The sequence below is a fragment of the Megalops cyprinoides genome, chromosome 10 (assembly GCF_013368585.1).
Source record: "Megalops cyprinoides isolate fMegCyp1 chromosome 10, fMegCyp1.pri, whole genome shotgun sequence".
NCBI classification, from domain to species: Eukaryota; Metazoa; Chordata; class Actinopteri; order Elopiformes; family Megalopidae; genus Megalops; species Megalops cyprinoides.
Genome location: NC_050592.1, coordinates 33,963,074 through 33,985,606, shown reverse-complemented (window position 1 = coordinate 33,985,606; position 22,533 = coordinate 33,963,074). Strand labels below are relative to the sequence as shown.

At 44.8% G+C, this 22,533-nt stretch overlaps 2 protein-coding genes across 2 annotated transcripts; both read right to left on the bottom strand.

The window, feature by feature from the left end:
* Positions 1–739: 739 nt before the first annotated feature.
* LOC118785064 (protein FAM83A) lies at positions 740–3,937 on the bottom strand. Its single transcript, XM_036539592.1, has 4 exons — positions 3,432–3,937; positions 2,617–2,784; positions 1,934–2,058; positions 740–1,310 (listed from the first exon to the last, which is right to left on the bottom strand). The coding sequence occupies exons 1-4, from the start codon at positions 3,927–3,929 to the stop codon at positions 740–742; spliced, it is 1,362 nt and encodes a 453-aa protein (XP_036395485.1). The 5' UTR covers positions 3,930–3,937.
* Positions 3,938–5,152: 1,215 nt separating this feature from the next.
* Positions 5,153–21,119, bottom strand: tbc1d31 (TBC1 domain family, member 31). Its single transcript, XM_036539618.1, has 22 exons — positions 20,732–21,119; positions 19,895–20,041; positions 19,492–19,607; positions 19,059–19,237; positions 18,615–18,766; positions 18,208–18,367; positions 17,650–17,850; positions 15,529–15,696; positions 14,003–14,082; positions 13,763–13,909; positions 13,197–13,330; positions 12,969–13,102; positions 12,514–12,693; positions 10,728–10,960; positions 10,228–10,380; positions 9,131–9,266; positions 8,806–8,898; positions 8,296–8,436; positions 7,198–7,392; positions 6,665–6,818; positions 6,015–6,158; positions 5,153–5,410 (listed from the first exon to the last, which is right to left on the bottom strand). Exons 1-22 carry the CDS (start codon positions 20,803–20,805, stop codon positions 5,274–5,276), a joined length of 3,258 nt encoding a protein of 1,085 aa, XP_036395511.1. The 5' UTR covers positions 20,806–21,119; the 3' UTR covers positions 5,153–5,273.
* Positions 21,120–22,533: the final 1,414 nt, after the last annotated feature.

Genomic DNA, 22,533 nt, shown 5'->3' with positions numbered 1-22,533 from the left:
TTTTAATAGAAAACAGGGATAGATAAGATAGATAGAGAGGAAGGTAGACTAGAGATAAAGCTTGAAGAGATGAATTTTCAGCTTTCAGCTTTCAGAACACCTTCATTAACCTTCCAGTTCTGATTAAATACTTTTGATAAAAGTTACTTAAGTAACATTAGACAAGAAATAAGGACAAATGAAAGACTAACATGGTGGGGAGTGGTTTTATGTAAATCATCATGTTGCCACTTTATTCATAGGCTTATGCAATGTAATACAATTTAATAGGCTTATCTGGCAATATATTATTATTATGATGTAATTCTGCCTTTTCCAAGCAAACAGGAAACTACATTCCATGTGAAAATAGTCTGGAAAGGCAGGAAGAAAATTAAACAGGATTACTGGTATTCGATTTTTAAAAAATAATCTCCACAGGTTATAAACCCTCCACAGAAACAAAGATGAAAAATTAGAGAAAGTTTGTCAAGCTGGTTTTTATTGTAACTGTAGTGTACTGAGTAAGTCAGGTTCTGGATAGGTATATTCCTTATCTGAGCTCATAGCAAAGGTCTACTAGGCTACACGTAGCACTCCTTCAATGAGCTTGTTTGGACACCTGAAACACTGCAGTACAGACCTCACTTTTCAATTGTGTGTGTATATATACAGAACTGACTGATTATAACCAAGACACACAAGAACAGAGAGCAACAGTATGTACACCTTCCATGAGGCAAATGGGAGGGAACTTGATTTAGAAGGTTCCTTGGTTCCCAGTTCTGGTCATGGTCACTGTGGTTTGATTTCCGGGTTTATTAAGGAAGTGGAAGCCAGCAGAATGTCTTGGAAACAGGCCGTTCGGCCTGTTGCGCACTCCTCCATGTACAAGGTTCAAAGGGCTCCAGCTGAGGTTCCCTGCACTGCAGTCACTGGAGAAGGAGGACTGCCGGACCACAGGCCGGCTCACAACGTGCCTCTGGGGGACCCAGTGCGCGCTGGGCAGGACAAGGTAGGTCTGCTGGGTAACTCTGACCTGCGGTGAGGACGGAGACATTAGTGGGGATGTGGGCGTGGTCTCGTGAGGCTTGGGCTGGGCCGTGGGGTGAGGGGAGGCACGGTCCACCCGCGGAGGGGCAAGGAGAGGCGGGTGCTGCCCAAGACCGGAAGGCAGGGCTGGATTCTGTGGGATGGTCGCAGTGGGGAAGCCAGCCACAGGCTTGGAGTCAGCGTACAGGCGGCGGAACTCCAGGTCAAAGGGCTTGATGGCACTGCCTTTGAAGAGCACAGCCAGGCTCCTGTGCATGTGCCAGGAGAGCCAGGTGAAGCTGGGGCACAGGACAGGAGAGGGGGAGAGGGGTCACTGGGTAGCTGAAGGCAACTCTATCTGAGCGGTCAAAAAGGCCACAACAGCTAAATGTTCAAACGCAGGCTGAGCCCTACAGCCTGGATTCAAACAACTGCCTACAGCAGCAGATTAAACTGCCTTTGTCCTGCCAAGGATGTAGAGGAGGGTAGCTTGGCTAGGGGTTTGCCTATTGCACATTAGCATCCCCTGCTGGTGGGTCAAAACACCCACAGTCTGCCAGTATAAAGCTTTGCATGCCCTCCTCTGACTTACGTCTGTACAAGGTTAGCATGGGGACTGCAGTGCAAAGAGAAGCAGCGGTCAACATCACACATTTTGGAGGACAGCACGTGTTTATCTGCACCTTCCTGGATTGCCAGCAGGGATTGCAGCGATGGGTGTCTTCCATGAACATAATTAGGCATTCAAAACCAGGAGAAAATTGGTGGAAAAGAATTGTTAATTCCAAATAATAAAAAAGAATCAACTTGTGTCTTCTGATAAATCTACCATGTTGGCTACCTAAAGAGTCATCAAATGAATCAGCCTGTTTCCATAGGGAGACTAAAGCCTTAAAGCATACCAGCTCTAAAGCATATTTACCTGAAGGATCCAGCAAGCACTTGAGTGCAGTCAATGATGACAAACTTCTCTTTTATCTGACCAGTGAATTTCCTCCCAGACTTCGCACAGTAGGTCTCTCCACAAACACTACGGATTGACATCTTCTGTAGAAAGACAAGCCCTCCATTTTGGACTGTGAATCACACTATTATAACAATGGAACTTGGATATCAAATGTATTTTTCAGCTTTGTGAACAATGAAAAACAAACAATGAAAATCATTGTTTAGACATTCATTTTTTTCCAGAATTTCTTTTTCTTTTGTTTTAGGACAGTGAAGAGGACACTTAAGCAGCTGTTATAGTATCTACTGGAAGGCTATTCTAGGGTCTGGGTGCTCTTCATGAGAAGGGCGAAAGATTGTCAGATTGTCTGTACTACAATTAATTCAACTCATCTTGCTTGGTTATTTAGCAAGGCAGGGTCTGGCTGGGTCTTATGAAATTGTGTTCGCCAGAGTTGTGGTCAATTCCATTTCAGTTCACTCAATTCAGGGAATGAACTCAAATTCAATTCAAATTTTAAAATATTCACAGAAAATGACAGATGATTCTCAGTTCATGAATTGAATCTCATTTCATTTCTCAGCATGAGCGAACTGAAGTGGAACCGACCCCCAGTTCTGGTGCTGATGTGAACGTGGTCAGGGGCGGTCGCTCACGGTCAGGTGCGAGCTGTTGATCTGCAGGTTCTCACACATCTCCACAAACAGGTGCAGGTTGACGTGGTCCAGCAGGAGGTACACGGACACGCAGCGCTTCCTGGTCGCCTCCAGGATGTCGCACAAAATCTCCACGTCGGTGAAGGTGTCCATCACAATTGCCAGCAGCTGCAGGAATCACAATGTCTCCGTTTCTCTTTTTCCCTCCATGCCAGTCAGGAAATAAACATGCTTTCAGCCAGCAGCAGAAATCACAGCAAATCTAGTGCAATGCTATGAAGCTGTTAGTAGTAAGTATATGCAGACATTATATTCTTACGTTCCAAACCTGCCAGATACTGATTTAGACAAACGGGACGCAATCCAAGAATTTAATCTGAAAGACTCCGACAAATTGCTTAGATTTGTGGAAAGCTTGAAAAATGTAATGATAAACACGCATTAGTTTCTCTCACTCCTAGTGGATCATTTCCTGTTCCTGATCAGACCCACATAAATATGTCAGCAGCCTGCCATGCCAGTTTTTAATTGCAGCGCGCTGCAGCAGGACTTTACCCTGGGAGAGCACATCGTCACATCCTTCAGCTGTCGGGCATACGCTTTAGGTTCTACACCCTTTCATAGCACTTAATCTCATTGTGGCAACGTTGTCCACAATGGCACTACATTAGAAGGATGGCATGAATGTTTTAGCATCTGTGCAGCTAATTCCCTAACCCTAGTGAATGCGCTTTAGTAAGCCCCTCTGGGTAAGAGCATCTGGCAAATGAGTGGATGTAAATGTGAGTGTTACTGAGAGCAGAGGCAGCGCTCACCGTAGTGGCTTTGCTGATGCACTCTCTGAGCAAGTCTTTGATTCGGGTTGACCTGTCAGACTGGAAGCACACCTCCACGTTGGGCTTGCCCTGCAGGTGGTAGCCCCAGTTGGCCACGGGCCAGCCTTGCTCCAGCACCAGGGGCTCACTCTCCGATTTTGCAGGGAAGTATGTCTCAGACGATCCCTCCTGGTCCGGCTCACCCTCACCTTCGTCTCCATCAGCTGGGCCCTGGGCGTTCCTCAGGATGTAGCCCTTCTCCTCCTTCGACAGGAAGTCCACCTCTCCCTCCCCAGCGAGCGCCTCCTGGTAGGCCACCAGCCCCCGGTCCAGAAGGGCGTCAGTCGCCAGGCGGGCGCTCTCATTGTGGCTCAGGTCCATCTCAGTTGCCAGGGGCGACGATGGGTACCGCATCTCCTGCACGCGCCGCCTTACCTTGCCCACCTGTTTGGTGTTCAGGTACCACCCGACAGAGAGTACCCCACTTCTCAGGCTCATAGCGCCAGCTTGTACCTCAGCAAAAACCATTAACGGTCTGGAGAGACAAGCTGCAGCACCCTCTCTGAGGAGGAGGGGCACGGCAGTCAGGTGACCCCCACTGGCTCACCACACCCTGTCCACGAGGCGGGAGCCAATCCGCTGATTGACAGGGATGAGCACGGGGCTGTCGGGCAAGATCAGCGTCAGCTGAAAGCACACAGCTGCACACCTGACTGCGCTGTCACTTCGTAGATCTCCCCTGTCAGCCTCTCATGACTGCTCCTGCCCAACAGATGGCTCAGCTGGGATGAAAACATATTCAACTTTGCGTGCAACGGCCAAGGAAAACACTGCATTTATGGCCTTTCACATTTCTTTTGTAATTGAAGAGTGCATTTCCCTCCAGTGTCTTTGACACAATCCAGTGTTCACCACTCATAGTAAATGAGGAAAAACAAACCCACGCACCGAAACTTCTGTTACATGTCGATTGTGTTGTACAATTTGTTCTTTCATATGGCCCCTCAGGCAATCTAAAGCAGCCAGCACACATGACAGGTAATGATGACAGGAGGGTAAAAGGACAAAAACAAAACCTAAAATGGTGAAGATCAAGAGCAACAAAAAAGGGACTCAATATATTTAACTGTACTTCATTAAAAATAAAGGGCATTCATAAACTTCTTTGTACATTTACAACATTTACAATGTAAAATAGACACAGCAATAAAAAAAAACACTTGGGGTTAAACAATGTTATTTATGCATCAGCTATTAAAATCTCCATGCTTATTCATGGTAGAACACTTATTCATGGCCTCCCTCTGTGCATGTGTTAGTGTGCTGAGAAGCAATACTCCTCAGTCATTACTCTGTGAACATTGTCGTTCTAAGTGACTGTCGCTGACGAGGTTGAGACTTTCCAGGTTCAGAGATGGAAAATGGCCTCTCAATAGCCCTCAAAATCCATGTTCGAACTGAGCCATTTCAGGTCTTACAAGAAACTGTGTAAAGTACCACTTAACAGTCACTAAGTGGTACATTACACAGTACACTAATTTGTCTCTGCTAAAACCTGGAACAGGTCAAACTGCCATGTATTAGGGGTATGCCATTTTCATCCCTGCACTGTCAACAGCCAAACAGATCCAAGTTCAGCCAAGAATGAGATTCTTTGCAAACATTTTGGGGTTGAGGTTGTTGGACAACAGCAGGCTCTTGAGCTAGCTTGAGCGTCATGACTGCATTGGTCCATTTGTGGTCCCCTGTTCCAGTGTGTTCCAGTGTGAATGTACCAGCGCAGTACAATGGTAAAGGTCCAGACTGCAGTCCCTGCTCCAACATTCCAACAGACCTCCGTTTTCACTGAGTGCTGGCCGAGTAGGTGAAGGGGTCGGCATTTTTGGCACGGGTGGCGATTTTCTGCCGGAGGTCTCTAACGTCCTGCAGCAGCTCGCGCTCCTTATTGTCCAGCTCCCTTCTGCCTCTGTCCAGAGAAACTGTGGGGGGGGGGGGGGGACAAGGACTAATTAGAGCCAGAGGAGCTGAAGGGGTGAGGAGTGTCACAGACACAAATTAGGGTCAGAGAGACTGAGGGTGAGGATTTGCAGAAACAAGTCAAGATCACACAAAGCGTGACAGTGTTCCAGGCTGAGAGCCAGACGGTAGTACTCATTAGCGAGTGATGCTGGCCAGTCCTACACTCAGGTCAGCAAGATCAGGGCCAGGCACAGGAATTGGGGACCGCTGTGGGGGGGGGGGTTTCTTGCAATATTCTGTGAAGTAGTGGGTTTCAATATTCTGTTTTTGGTAGGTTATTTATTCTGTAATTTGTTGTAATGAGGTTTTAGACATTAGCCTGTGAATAAGCTGTGACATAAAAAATTGCGTGCAATCCCTTTATGTGTGTGGCTTCAAAAATTTTCAGATAGTGCTGGTAGGGGTGCACAGAGCAATAAAACAGATTTGAGAGGCATCTTGAATTTTCTGAGATCAAGTAGAATTTTGCATGATTCAGCTTGCATAATTAAAGCACACCCTGGCCCATGCTTTGATTATATAAGCCCTTTGTAAGCACCTCCACTGGGTAACTGCAGTACTCACATTTTGCTGAAGAGCAGGAAGAGGATGAGGAGGACGTGTTGTTCAGACAGATGTTGCCATTGGACTTTGTCTGTACTAGAGCAGGCTTTTGCAGCAGTCCCCTGGTGGAGCAAGGGGACCTTGCATTCAGCTCCCAGCGATTCACTGTAACACACACACACACACACACACACACACACACAGCTGCCGGTCATTATCACCACGAAGCATACACACACACCATTGTCCCCCTGAATGCACACTGCATTCACACAGATCAGTCAGTCACTGTGCCCATAAAGCACGTAATGCATAGACACAAATATCAATCATCTTCTCCATCTTCATCTTCCCTGAAACAGTGATGTCACCCATTGTCCCCACAAACATACACAACACATGCACTGCAAATACACATTTCAGTCATTGTCCCCACAAAGCACATGCTGCACACACAAATGTCAATCATCTTCCCGATAAAGCACATACTGAAAACACTGATGTAAGCCATCGTCCCCACAAAGCATGCACAACACATGTACTGGACACAGATTTCAACCACTGTCCACATAAAGCACACTCTGCACACACACAGCACAGAACTTCTCATACTGCAAAGCCACCCTCTCTGGGGCTGGCTGGTGAGAATGCAGAGGTGGAGCTGAACGCACATAGCGACTCGTCCTGACTGCTCCGCAGCCTGTCCAGGTGCTGCTCCCTTTCCTCCATCTCCTTGTACAAGGAGGCGCTGCGTCGGGACTGCGACATGGTGGCAGCCTCCCTCTCCTCCATCAGCTGGGCCCTCTTCTCCACCACATCCTCCCACTGTGTGTAACAGAAGACAACTCACCTCCTCATACACAGGCTCCCGATCTCAGACACACTCTACGCAGTCACCTCCTCTAAAACAGGACCCCCCCCCCCCCCATTCAATGACCATCTGTTGCGTGGCAACATTTGGTAGGTTTCAGAGCAGACCCACATTAAGTGAGTTTACCTTTGTTAAAACCTTTTAGACCAAACCTCTGAGCTTCACACCCACACAACCATAGCCCCAACATGAAACATGATCACTTTGCTATGCTACAAACCTGTGTCCTTTCTGTGGGGACACATCTTGTCCTGACTCTAGGGGGTGACATCACATGTGCTCACGTGCATGCACGGCTATGTGTTCAGATGGCTCCTTGCAGCTGGCACTCACCTTCTTGCCTTCCACCTCCTTCATGACCTGGAGGAGCTGCTCCTCTTTGTCGTGGGTGTCCTTGTTGAGGCGGGCCAGCTCCTGCTGGTGCCTCTCCCGGTCAGCGTCGGCGCGGTCCAGGCGCCGCAGGATCTCTGCCTGCCAGTCCGTGTCTGCGCCCAACTGCTGCGCCTCGGCCATGGACTCCTCCAGCGCCTGGTCCGGCAGAGGGGAGGGAGGTCCACTGAGAGTCAGGCCAAAACACGGGCTGCCTGTGCTTACAACTCCTCTCTGTTATTATTTTCTGGCCCCAAAACTGAACTCTGGCCTGTTTACCCAAACCACAACCATCAGGTTAAAAAGGCTGTGGCTAGGGTCAGTGCTTGAGGGAAGTGTTCACACACAAGCTACATAATTCCATGTGGGGGAAATAAAAAGTGGAATGATGTACAGTACCAGTCAAAAGTTTGGAGATACGTTTCTTTCTCCATTTTTATTATTTTCCCACATTTTACATTTTACAATAATACTAAAGATGTCAAAACTATGAAATAACACATATGGAATTATGCAGTGACCAAAAAGTGTTAAACAAATCAAAACTTTTATATTTTAGGTTCTTCAAAGTGGCCAAAAAATATCTTTTAAAATTATTTTTTGGAAGGAAATTCATACACAGGCATCAACTTCACTATTTATACAAATTTCAAGCAATTAAGCGAAAGTTTTCAGATCAAACTGTCTTTGAATGCACATTTCCCATTATCAGGTTATCAGGTTCCCATTAATCAGGTGTGTCCAAACTTTAGACGGGCACTGTACGTTGACAGCTTGAGCCCTTACTACTTGGTTTTACGGCTTTGTTCCATTTGTGAAATCATTACATGTTATTTTTTCCTGTATTGAGTCTACAAAAGTCAACCGCCTACAACAAATAACCCAACACACTAATAACCCAAAACAAATATATATACCAAATGTTAAGCCCACAAAATCTGAATCAAAAATCAAAATGAATTCCAGAGAAAATCAGGTCTGTGACGTACAATCAGTCAGCGTTTCTAAAGTGCTTCGTCAATTGAAAAGTGATTGTTTGATACTCAAGTGCCAGTGGCTCACCTTCTTGGCTTCCAGGTTGATGTCAGTGTCCGCATGCAACAGCTGGTGGAACGTAGACTCCTCCAGCTCTGCCCTGCGCCTGCGGATATCCAGCTCTGCCTTCACTTCCTGGGTCACCCTCTCTTGCTCTTTGGCCAATTGCTGTCAACAAAAGGGATGGAGTCAAATTTACTTTGGGTGCTCAAAGGAATCAATGCCTCAAGTGTCACTCATCCATTAACTCAATCAAAACATCATACCCTGACATCACTGGACAATCACATTCTCAAAGCATTTTAGCACCGCATTAGAATGCCTCCTTGTATCAACTAGGAAGGCCTCTGCTTAAGGTGCCGTTACTGCTCAGACACTTATGACCAGAGAACTGTGTCATGCAGAAGTCTGAGGATGTGCAAGTGCAGAGTCTTTGTGAGAAGGTTATTCCACCGCAAGGCCCACACACGCTTGCGGTGAGGCATGGATGCTTGTTAGTACATGGATGAATAGTGAGTTGGGATCGGGCATTTTGACCTGCTCAAACAGCCTCCTCTGCGCATCTATGGCCATCTGTCGCACTTCCATATCCTGCATGGCGATCGCCGTCTCCTGGTCTCTGGCGGTCATCTGCAGAAGAAAACAGGCGGAATGACAACGGCGCTACAAGTCCTCACCTAGGTTTCTACCATTACTACAGCAGCACAAGCTCATTAGCTTGTTGAGTCATTGTGCCTGTTTGCTAGCCTGGTGGCTGTCTTGGTGAACCACAGCTACCACTTGGTGTGGAATCACAGGGAGAACTCAGAGGCTGAAGTGCGAGTCGAGCATTTCTGTGGGAGTTGTGCAAAGGGCTCCAGACCTTCCTGTGGATCTCGTCGTCCAGCCGCTGCAGCTCGGCCCATTTCTGGTCCTGCTGGTACTTCAGGAAGCGCCTCCTGGCCGCATCGATCAGCTGGAGCTCCTTCAGCTTCAGCTCGCGCTTCAGGGCAGCCAACCTGAGAACACGCAGCAAAACACAGTGAGAATGCACCTTAGAACATGGTGACAACACTCTGCAAAACACAGCGAGAATGCACCCTAGAACGTGGTGACAACACTCTGCAAAACACAGTGAGAATGCACTGTGCGAGAAACACCGTCATAACAGGTGACTGGTAACCTACAGCAGAGACGCCCAAACCACAACTGACATGACCATGACACTTCCTTAGTTTGGCCCTATGAAGAGAAACTACTACTGTTTATTACAGATTTAAAAAATTTAAAAATATAATGTGCAGCTTGTTCTATCCATTCAAAGTTATCAAGTTAGTTGTCACTTAACTAAAAGACATGGGAAAAATAACAATAACAATCATTACTTTTTGGATGGAATGTGATGGTCGTTAAACAAGGTGCAGTAACTTCACAGTGGGAGAGTATTCATCTCACTATCTGCTGTGCTTTCACTAACCCTAACCCTAAATCCTTCATGCTCAAAACCCTCGGAGAGCCCAGATCTTCAGCATCCTGATTGTGAAGGAGAGCCTTCACCACCTCTCCCTTGTATCTAAATGCTAATTATCAATTGTCAATAGTGCCAATCATTTAATTGCATACACATGTTGGAAATTCATTTGGCGAACCAGCCTATTGGCTAACAAGCCACACCTTACTAACTGAAGGCAGATTAAATGCAGGTGTGGCTTCAGAGCAGGAGGAGGCTCATTTTGTCCCTGCTGGTGGTTTGTATAGGTTGGTTTTCTTTGTTTTGTTGTTTGGTTTTAAGGATAAATTATTGTTTCTTTTAACCTTTGGTTTTTTTTGGGTCATTCATGGGAAAAGCGTCGGCCAGCTTCTCTACATAATTTGATAATTTGACTGTCTCAGATATATGTGGTAAATTCTCATCAAACATTCCCTGCCTTGTCTCCCTCTGGTGGTTGGTGTGGAAAGTGCAGATGATATGGCACTGACCTGGCCCTTTGCTCAGCCAGCTTGCACTCCTCCTCCAGGAGAATCTTCCTGCGCTGCTCCTCGGCATCCTTAAGCAGCTCCTGCTGTGTGTACCAGGCCTGGTCCTCTGCCTGCCTGCGCACCACCTCTGACTGCATCTCCTGCACCATCTGCCTGCAGACAGATACTGACAAACATCATCTCCATTTCCTGCACCATCTATCTGCAGATGGACACAAACTTTGTTTGTTTGTACCATGTTTGACTGAATCTATACGCCCTACGCACTATACGCCCTAACACGGACAGAAACAAACACTGTCTACATCGCTCACAACTGCTTCGCCTGACACAACTGCACAAACTTTCTTTCAGCATGCTTCCATATGCCTGCAGAAGCACTATGTTCCTGAAGACCGACACAAACTAACACCATCCACACTGCCTCTGGTGAAAGCCAGTGCTGCACAGTTGTGTCAGTAACATGATTCTGTCCTGCACAAAGAGTAGGAGCCATTTACTTTTCTCTTAGGTACTCCACCTCCTGCTGCCGGATCCTCTCCCTCTCCCGGGACTGGTGTTCCACGATGAAGGTGGGGTACTTGTTGAAGACGGGGTACTGGCCCCTGGTGAGGGGCTCGAAGTCACTCAGCATGCCACGCGGGTGGATGTCCGCGGGGGTGACATCCATCAGCCTGTACGTCTCCCTCACCACACCGCTCATGTCCAGGTGGTTGCGATGGTGGAAGAAGTACTGCGGCAGAGAGAATGGAGAACTGATAGCATAAGTATGAGCTTCTATTATTATAAATAGGGATGCACGATACTGGATTTTTGCCGATATTTGATATAGCAGCATAATTTAAAAATTGAATATAAAAATCTAAAAATGGTCTGTATTATTTCCCATCGCATTGTCTTGCATTCTCATTTCTCATCGCATTCTTATGAAGACACGATATCTATTTTGAATGAGCAGAGACACAATAAAGTTACAGAAAACATTATTCGCTGTCCAGTGTCGTTGTGTAAGTGTACAAACACAAAAATTACGCCCTCTGTTCGAGTCCCAAAGCACGAACTAGGCGATCAAGGGTTGTCTTGTTTTATTTCCCATTGCCGTCTCTCTATCTGGAGCCTTGTTATTTAAAATTTTTCTCACACCCCCTCCACAAGCAGAGAAAAGCTTAGCAGCACACAGCTAGCATCTTCCCAGAGTGAGAAACTTAGCTATATATTTTACCCCTCCTTGCATCACTGGTGCTTTACAAGCATTGCAAACAGCATTTTTTATCTGTTTCAGATACTTCAAAATACTTCCATACAGCTGACATGTTGAAGCTTGTTGCTGGCGCTCATAATAAACATTTGGCGTCATCACATGCACATAGTTAATGCGTCACATTATCGGCCAGGCACATTGGCAGAAATTTTCATATCTGCCGATGCTGATAATTAACTTAAGTTTTTATCGGCCGATACCGATGTCGTGCCGATATCATTGCGCATCCCTAATTATAACTTTAGGCTGATGCTCATTGAAATTGGATGGCTACACACTGTTGCTGCAAACTGTTGTTCACTGAACTTTGAAGGATACACTTCTGTTCTCTTGTAATGGAAGTCTCTAAATAAGTGAATCTAATAAATCAAAGTAATGTAGCGTAATGAAATGTAATGTAACGTAGGCAGTAGTGTAGTGTAGCGATAAAGGAGTAGAGCATGTAACCCAAAGGTTTCTGGTTCTATTCCCTAATGGGGCACTGCTATTGTACCCCTGAGCAAGATAAATATCCAGCTGTGTGAATGGATGTGTATTAATTGGAAGCTGTGCAAGTCACTCCCGATAAGGGCATCTGCTAATGTAGATGCACATGCTCTCTGAGACTCTCTGTGCATCTCACCAGCACATCTATGTCACTAACGACTTATACTTTGTACGTGGCTGTCCTCTGAAAGATTGAATGCAGACACACAACACAAACAGAAATGACCTGAAATGGCACTGAACTCTGCATGAAACTTCCTGTCTAATGGTACATCAACTCTACATCTCAATCATTGTGTAACATATAGTATCAATACAAACAGTCAATCCAGAATCACCTCCAGTGCAGTTCAGCTCACCTTTTTGTGTTCTTTTACAGTGAAAAAGGTAGTATGAGTTCTCTCAATTTCTTACGTTTTTATTATTCAAATTAGGCCCAACCCACCCACTGCCCTGGAACCCCTTGTAATCGTCCCACCTTGCTTCATTGATTGGTCTTTCTTAGAGAAACTGGCCCCTCCCATCAGAGGCATCCTTACCTCAAAGTCCTCCTTTTGGTTGCAGAGCAGCAAGGGGGCACGGCAGCAGGTGAGGTAGGCCACTACCGCCAGCAGCAGGAAGGACGGGTGATTGGCGAAGACATTGTCAAAGAGCTTGAGCCACTCCTCCCGTGTCAGGACCTCTGAGAACAGCGTCTCCAGGAGAGGCCACACGTACAGCTGCGGGGTGGATGGACGGACAGACGAGACAGCAAGGGAGAGAGGGTGAGGGGAGCACAGTGAGTCCACTGGGCCAGTTTACATTCACATGGTCTGATTAACAAACAAATGTTCAATGGTGCGCTGCAGTGGCTGGGGATGGACAAAGTCAAATTTCTGCTTGCTACCATTGAGTACAGCCTCACTGCAGATATCCTGATAAACCCACAGCTCCGTGAAAGCTGCTTGCTTGGCGTGAGCTCCTCGTGGTAAGGACTAAGCAGCAGGGGGCACACCTGAGAGGTGATGCCACAGTTAATGAGGTGCTGCAGCAGCTCCTTGTCATGGTGGGCCAGGACGTTCTCCACCATGCTCAGTACATTGAGTGGCGGGTTGGGGAAGTACTCGAACCAGTGCTGACACCAGTTCACTGCAAAGCAAACAACACAGATGATCCGAAGGTTAGAGCTTTGAATCTAAAAGAAGGAGCACCAGCTCCATCCCTACTGTCTCCCTGCTTGTACCTATGATGGTGGCAACCACTTCGAAGCAGATGAGGCGATTGTTCTGGAAGAGCTTGACAAATGGAAAGGCCACAAGGGGTAGATATTCAGTCTCTCCAAAGATGGCTGACCAGTGAGCAAGAGCAGACAAAACCCTGTGCAGAAAGACAATAGAGCAGTTAGTACAGGAAAGCAGAGATGCACTGTAAGTACAGGAAAACAAAGATATGCAGTTAGTATAAGAAAACAGACATGGGCAGTTAGCATAGGAAAATAGAGATAGACAGTTAGTATAGCAAAATAGAGACAGACAGTTAGTACAGGAAAAAAAAGATGTACAGTCTGTACAGAAAAAAGAGATGAACAGTTAGTACAGGGGGAGGGGTGAAGAGGGGCTGCTCTCTAGCTAAGGACAGGGTGGGAGTGGTGAGGGGGAGCTGTTCTGTTGCTAAGGACAGGGTGGGAGATTGAAAGGGGGACTGTTCTTGTTGTTAAGGACAGAGTGGAAGTGGTGACAGGGGCTGTTATGTGGGTAGTGCTCTGTTCTGTTGAAAGTGGGCCTGTTCTGTGGCAGTTGGGCATGGCACCTCTCCAGGCCACGCTGTAGCTTCTGGCTCTTGATGGGGTAGCGCTGGTGGAGGGTCAGGAAGGCCGAGTGAACGCCCTTCTCCATCAGGCTGTTGAAGGCAGCGTGGTTCTCTGGCAGGTGCAACAGGGATCTCCACACAAATATCCTGGAGCCACAGGAAGAGAGAGACTGTGCTCACTACAGTTCCTGTCAACCTTGCTAAAGCTCATAATCTCACAGATCACTGAGCAGTCTGTACCTGTACTTGGCTGGGAATTCCCCAAATGCCTGCAAAAGACCCTGGAGCCTCTTCTTATTTAGTCCTTCTGGCAATTCATTCTGCAAAGCAAAACTTCCATCAGTTAAAAACTCCCACCCAAATCAATCCTGCCCTCCTGAGGTATGCCAAACCTACGGAGGGCATCTCCAACTGAAGTGAAAACTGGTCACAATAACTAATTCTGTGGTTGTGTCATTCACCTGTTGAGTGAGTACTAGTACTTAAGTACTACTTTAGTACCAAAGTACTAAAACATAAGAAATGTTTTTGAGGTGTGGTGCATTTTACATTGTGCATTACCATAATTTGATACATTAATATCAGTATTTTATAAGAACCACAGGTGCTTAAACTGGATTGGTAGGATGAACAACCAATCACCAAAGGGTGCTGTAGAAGAAAAACAGGCGTATTTGGTTAGTACCGGGTTTCCCAAAGTGTGGTGCGAGGACTGCCTCTAGGGGGTGTGCAAGAAAAAAAATTGTAATGGCGGAAATTAAAAATAATTATTTTAGATTTTTAAAAATTAACAGTTTGAAGTGGGTTTTTTTAGTTTACATACATTTAAAAATATAAAATTTCAATGTACTGTAGTCTAATCATTAGACTACAGTACATTTTCCTCTTTTTCTTAAAACGACATATCTGTTTCTGTATGGCCCTGTAAGTTTCCTCGCTGCCCTCATACGTTCTCTTTGTTCCACGGCTCATGCCGTACATGACTTTGTTGCAATTTGTTGAAACATTGTTGCAGTGCTAAAGGTCAAGCACATTTTGTTGCCTTTTCTCTTAATCGAATTTGTTAGCCTTCGAGTGTTCTAATGATAATAAATAGTGATGAATTATTTTTATGTATTATTAAACTCGATGCAAATATTTAATGTCGCTGTAAATCTGTCGCTGTGTAGGGCCTAACCCTCTCCTCGCCCTCAAAAATTCTTTGTTCTGTGGCTTGTGCCGTGCATTATTTTTTTGCTATTTTTTTAAATATTGATCAGTTTCATGTGAAAGTCGAGTGCGTTTTGTTGCGATCTCTTTCAATCAAAATTGTTAGCCTAAAAGTGTTCTAATGATGATAAATAGTGATAAATTATTTTTATGTATGATTAAACTCAATGTAAATATTTTAATGTTGCAGTAAATATTCACATGTACTTCCCCCTTTTGATAATAATATGTCTCAGAACCTGTGTGTGTTCCTCACCCTCACTCACTCTTTAAATGCCCCGGCTGATGCGTAACTTTGTTGCAGTCTGTAAATGCATTTGAATGTTGATCTATGATATTATATTGTTGATCTCCTCAACACTGTAATGGCTGTTCCAATTATTATATATTCTTTTGTATATGATTAAACATTAAACTTGATGCCTTCATGCAGCTGTAAATGCGCTATGTTGTGTCTTTTTTTTGTGGCAAGGGGTGCGTCAACTTGGTCAGGATGTAGAAGGGGATGCGTGAACTAAAAAGTTTGGGAACCGCTGGATTAATACTGTGGAATTCACCTCTTTGTCATCTGGAGCAGGGGTGGTCGCCGGTCTCAGGACTTTGGTTGTCCCCCTGCGACCGGACGTCTTGGCTGGCCTCTGGACTCCTCCGGACCACACCTTCACCTTCAGACCAGAACCGTCGGCATTCGCGCCTGTCACCACTTTCACCAGGGGTGCAGGAGGCTGCATGGGCCCAGAAACAGACCAGCTGATTTATCAGGGTCTTGTGTTGCACGACTTTACGCCACACAGGGGATGGAAATGAAACCTCTCATTGTAACAATCCAAAGCAGACAGAGGCCCCGAATGGCTCAATTTAACATTATAAAAAAACAACATCTCAGAAAGTTTCTCTCCAAAGGAAAACTGGGAAAGCTGCAACCCATTAGCTCGCTGTAACTCTCAGCCCACCGCTCCGGGAGGAGCTGTGCTTCAAACGTCGCGTTCAGCTGCTAACGATGTGCGCCGTGAATGTTGGTTTTGGAGAAGCAGTATGGATCACCGCTGAGGGGAAGGCTCCCTCCCCCCTCCCTCCACTCGCTAGCTTTCTTGTGCTTCGCTGCAAAAAAACAAGGGCCGCCCCTGTGCAAACAGTGCTCGGACTGACTGGGCTGAAACATCCCCTTATTTAAACCTCCCCCAATTCCCATTCCCCGGCCCCCTCTCACTCATCAGACAGGACCGTGGGCTGGAGAGAGCACATCGATCTAGATTCTAGAATGCAGAGTCCAGGAACCCAAGCTATTTCCCATCCATTTTGTCATGATTTACAACATCCCAATGACTATATGGGAGTGTGACTTCACCCTTGAATTTAACCTCTAATATGTTCTGTTGTGGTTGAAGGCACCCATGTTGAAATGCTCTTTGCTTGCTTAAACAACCAAAAACTCGAGCAGATTTGAGATCCCTTTTGTGAATTTGTCAAAACATACTTCAGACTATCTAACCCTGGTACAATGCCCAAAAAGCATTCTCCACCTCTTCTCCTCTCTGACTGCAGCAAATTACATTTGCAAATTGTGTTGTTGCAACTCAAGACTTTTAAATCCTCTCTTGGTCACTTTATAATAATGACAACAATGAGAACAAGTTATCTTAATTGCCATTTATTTGGAGGTATACACATTTAGTTTAAACTGTAATTTAAACTGTAAAAAAACTGTAAAACTAATTTATTCTCCAAATAAATCTGAATGTTTTGTTTTTGAAATTTCAGACAAGCTTTGTTCAATAAAATGATTCATCCCCTTCTCCAACTACTGTACTCTGTGATGATGGATATACTTCATACACCTGTTTTTTATGTAATACAGGGAAACAATTCACTCACAAGTCAGTTAAAGACACAGAAGCTTCCCTTTAGCTTTCATACAGTAGATGGACATTTAATCATCCAGCCCTGGAAGACAGTCGAGCTGCAAGTTCTTGCACAATCAAACCTGACTTCTGTCATAAAGTGTGCCAAATCCATAATTACTCTGCCAGGTGTGAAAAAGAAAAAGCAGCTGGCAACACGGAAAGGGCAGGTTTTTTAGCACCATGCCAGGAGTCCAATTAACACCAATGCCACACAGCACATGATTGGGTTTTGGGCACACAGTTGAGCATAGCTCTGAATAACTCTTGCTTTAACCACAAGGTCCACAAAACAGTACCTTGACATTTCAGCTAAACCACTGTGCTACTTGTGTAAAATGACCCCTTTCTGTTGTAAAAAAAAATCATTCTGAACCTTAAAATATTAGCTGAACTCCAAAGAAACATGCTGCTGATGTTCAAAGTTAGGTTTCTTGGCTAACAGTGGCCAGCTGCCTCACTCAAAATGTTGGTGGCAGTGATTTAAAATCAGTTTGGGGACTGAAATGATAAAGCCTTAGCCAATATGATAACCTAAACAGCCAAGCGCATTTAATGGAAATGCTGACTTGATCACCACCCTGTGGCTAGATGGTGAATCTGCAGCCAAAAAATCCCTGTCTAATGATAGAGGATGTACATATAGCTCAAAGTCAACCCCTACATCCTTTGATAACTGAAATCAATCACACTATAATGTGTATGGGGAATAATGAGCGCTAATGGTAAAAGGAAGTTGTGTATACGCAGGGGTCATTTGCAGGGAACTGCTACTACCTTGTTCACTTCCTGGGTCAGGGCCTGGACGCTGTAGATGCTCAGGCCTCCACTGTCCATCACGGTTACGATGTGGTGCCCGCTGGGGCTGATGGCCACAGCGGTGATGGCGTTGTCAATACAGCCAATGTCAAAGAGCAGCTTACACGTCTGGATGTTGATGAAGCGCATGATGCCCTCCTGGCTCAGCACTCCCAGGATCTGGAAACAGATTGCACAAGTCTTGGAAGACTTACCATAGAAAGCATTACACAACACTACAACTCTTTTTCAAAATTTTACTACCCTTCTGGTGCTAGTGAAATCTTATTTCTGTTCTAGTGTGTCAGTTACCCTCATTCAGATGAAAGCATTCAGGCTCTCATAACAAACACAAAGACAGAAAGTGTTTTTTAAGATCATTATACCATAGAATGTATTGTTTCCATCAATTCAAGCATTATAAAGAACCTCTTTGCCAACCTCTTTGAACTTCTCTCTTATCACAGCAGTAGTGTGTGTTACTGCCATTGACATAAAGAGTATCCTGGCTCATATGAGGTGTGCGTTTCACCATACTTGGCTGGACCCCCCATCAAAGCTGTCAGGGAGGAACTCGAGCTGCCGCACAGTGCGGACTTTGGGAGGCATCTGGACGACCCTCAGGAGCTGCCGGTTTTCCAGACCCCAGAGGTGGAGCAGGCTGGACCGCCCCCCAGCAGCCAGAGTGCGACCATCCCTGCACAGAAAGAAGGAAAAAAAAATGATTACCAACCAATCACAGAGGCTTCATCTCCCACTTCAGCTTCTACTTCAGCTCATCTTGACGTTTATCTACCCAAAGGAACTGATGTTTTCATGCAGTCAGTCAGTATGAGGTCTGTTACTACCACCTACTGTTATACCATCATTACCACCATCACCATTGTTATTATTATTATAATTAGTAGTAATAACAGTATGATGTAGATGTAGATGTCACTAACCGTGTGACAGCGAAAGCCCTGTAGTGCAGTCTGGGCCCCTCCTGTGGCACTGGTAACTGGTATTTACAGAAGAGTGTATCGCTCTCCCAAGCAAAGATGGAGTCATCATTAAAGCAGCTGAGAATGGTGTTACTCATAGGCAGAAAAAACACCTGGAAAACACACACACACAAAGACAGACAAACCGACACACATACATAAAAACACACACCCACAAATCTCATATTAAAAGCCTCTCGAAAGAACATGTAAACTTGTATCTCCAAGTAATATTAATACTTAATTGGTGTGTAATATATGACTGCCCATTGATCCGATCTGGCCGAATATATATAATACAGAGAGCCGAATACCACAGCTCCATAAAAACTGCCATTAGTTAAAGTGTGTAGTCATGGATTACACATTGCTCGTTAGACTTTCATACATTGGAGGTCACCTGACCTTCTGTATGCCCACAGATTGCCGGACATTCAGCTTCCTTTTCCTCTGGAAGGTGTCCAGGTCCCAGAGCTGTGCCGTGTCCGCTGAACAGGTGATGGCGTACCTTCCAGAACTGTGGACCGACACGGAGGACACTGCGCAGTCGTGACCTCGCATCCAGCTGACCAGCTGCTTGGTGTCTGACAGACGGGAGTGGGTTGGGTGGGGGGGGGTGAGTGAGTGCAATTCTGTGCCATACTTCCTGTCTACTCACATGGATCACTTCCTAGCAAGCCTCTCACAAATCAGCTGGTCATTTCATCATTAGTGCAGGCCACTGTATTCTTTTGTTTAAATAATGATTTCAAACAACGTACTTTGTATTAGAAGAGCATCTCTACAGAGGATGGAAATGTGCGCTTGACACAGGTTATAGATTACCCAGTATTCTTACCTTTATCAAAGCACTTTATGGAGTAGTCAGCGAGTGCAACCAAGTACTCTGTCGTTCGGCGCAAGTTAAAGGCCAAAGCAGTGCAAGCCTGCCCTGTTTTCTGAATGAGTCGAAACCTTTCAGGACAAAAAAAGTGTTAAGTGACATTCAATAAACTGTGCAGGGAGGAGTGTAAGCTCGCTCAACAGGTCAAAGGTGATTTGTTGGTTTTACAGATGACATATAAACAAAAAAATGTGTGCATATGAATATTATATACCTACAGAGTGAAATATGTTGATAATTAAACAATTCAATTTTAGTTCAGTGTTCAGTTCGAGCTTCATTAGCTTCAGAAATATCCGCCTGAACACATCTGAGGTAGTCTTCGAACCACACGTGTTTTTTTTTTTTTTTTTTTCACCTGTTTCTGCTGATATCAAAAACGTAGATATTTCCCAGGTGGTCACCAGCGATAAAGGCTTCCCCAGTCGTGTCGAAGGCCACCTGCAAGAAGCGGGCAGTCTTGCCGGAATGCGCAGCTATACTACGAACAATGTTGACGATGACACTGCAATATAACCAGTGAAAGGATTAGTCAATATGTCAATCAATCAAGCAATCTTTACAGTCAATTTTGGGAATTTCATTGTGCAGCATAGTAATAGGACACACCATACAAGAGACTATTACACACATGTCAAAAACCATTTAAATACTAAATATTTAGGAAACTGTCAAATTCCTACTTTGTAATTAAAAAATGACACAATGCTACATCTTGGTGAAATAATGAAAGTTAGCTAGTCAGGCTACTTAACTAACTGTGTTTTCCTCTAGCGTTAGTCCTTTTAAAAGGTGTACACCAACGTATGAGAAATAGATCTGATGCAGTAAAATGTCCTCAGTGATGGCAAATACGTCTGGAAATGCGCAGTCAGATCAACTGTGACAGCACGTTCTACTCAGCTGGGAATGAAAGGCGTTTGGGACAAAACTTTAATTAAAGTCAGAAAATATCGTTGCTTGCCAACACCAAGAAGGTTTTTTCCAGTGTCGGGCTCAATGTCACTGCAGTATTTGCCATTTTTCGCAATGAAAACAAATACATGGAAATTAAAACATAAGCAAGCTACAAAAGCTTAATACAAACTTCAGTGCTACTTTTAACAAGCTCGTTAGCTGGGGAACTAGATTACCTGATGAAGGACTGCAACAAATTTGGTCTAAACTGGTTTCAGATTTAGCTATCGTGACTTACCCATAACTTGGCGACGGTGCTGCTCGATACCAGATTTTCCCATCCTCCTTGTTTCCTATGTCTGTTGTCTGCATTTTGACACAGTTCAGCTAGCTTGTTAGCTAGCTTGCTTGCAGCTAACTAAGACCTCTAAACGGATTACTGCTGCTTTTACCCTTTCACCGGTGCAGGCTAGACACTGTTGCTGGCGGTGAATACAGCGGGAAATTTGAACCGATCCGTAGCTATGGTCCAAAGTTACCGTTACACACCTATCTGATTTAATGTAGTCTTATAACGCCATGAGCGTGAAACGTTCTACAAAACCGAGTAAGCATGGTAATTTGGCATTATAAACATACTACCATCGCAAAAGTTTTAGAGTAGCGAGCTAACAGGCAATCTCAGACTTGATTTCGTTTTACCAGGAAGTTACGACTGAGGTAAACACTTAAGAGCATGATGGGTATTGTCGTTGAGGCCGATTTAGCCTACAAAACGCCTGAAAGTAGGGACCGTGAACCATGATATGTGTTGTGAAGTTTTTTGGGGCAATGATATGAACCGTAGTATGGTTCTGTTGGGCCAGTGTAGTCACAGGGTTTGAAGAGAACCTACGCAAAGCGGCCTATAAAGTCACGAAGACCTTATCTGTTTGTATGGGTGACCACTCAAGAGCCCATATGTGAGACTGTTTCCTAGCTACTGATCGCATTCAGTATTTTGTCACTATGTTGGTTTTGAGTCTCATTTTGTAAATCGGTCATAGTGTCTGTGGGTGTTTTGTGTAATGCGTTTTTATTTCTATCACAATGTTTAATGTTCATAACGCCATGCAGCCTATTTAGGCATGCCAGAATTTGCACTGTGTTGAGAGAATGTAGATCTGTTTTTAATGTCCCGAGCAATGTTTCTTGGAGCCTATATTTGCACTGCACCTATTTACATCTTTGTCGTATCCGACTTATAGACTACATTTTCGCAGATCATTTAGAATTTAGTTATTTGAATGTTATAGTCATAATTCAAAAACATGGTAGCAAGTGAATTTTGTAGGTTGGGCTACAAATATATTTAAAATATGCTCGCTTATTTTCCACACATTGTGTCGATCAGCCTATGCCAATTGTTTTTGAGAGCTGAAGATCTTGGGCGTCTCGGCGAGCTTCGTGTTGAAATTGCTTTCTGTAGACTATTGCTCTTGCCTAATGCCTGCACACGGAAAATAGAGTTGATAACGATGGTAGCCTACTTTTCCAAAATCTTTCAAACGGGTTACGTGAAAAAAGAATCGGCAAACCAGAACGGTTTTAATAGGTGTTTTTCGTAAGCCATCTAGCTTGGAGTGTTAAAATCTCGCACGCTGTGGAAAGATTTGCGTGAAGATAAAAATGTTATATGGGCCCGTCTTATTTCTCTTCATTTATTGTTATTTCTGAATCTTTCATCTTTTATGAACACCGTTTATTTGCTTCGCCGCGTACTCCAGAGGCAGACAAATGGAACGATAGCCTACTTGATTACCTAGGATAAGCTAAATAAATAAGGTTTCAGTCTGGGAACTCGGCCATTTAAAAAAATAAATAAAAGTGAGTGGTTTTCCCAGTGAGGCAGTTCCTCCTCAAGCTGTAATTGAAATGATGTAGCATAACATGCTAATATCAAGGTGATGTGTAAGTAGGCCTGCTGGAGCCACCGGAGACATGCTGGGATACGTTAAATAACAAATAACAGTTTCAGACCGGGAGACGTTCTTTTCAGTTTTCAGTCACTGTGCGGCTCGTGAGAAGAGCAACGCCCAGGGGGGTTTCACGGATTCTTTG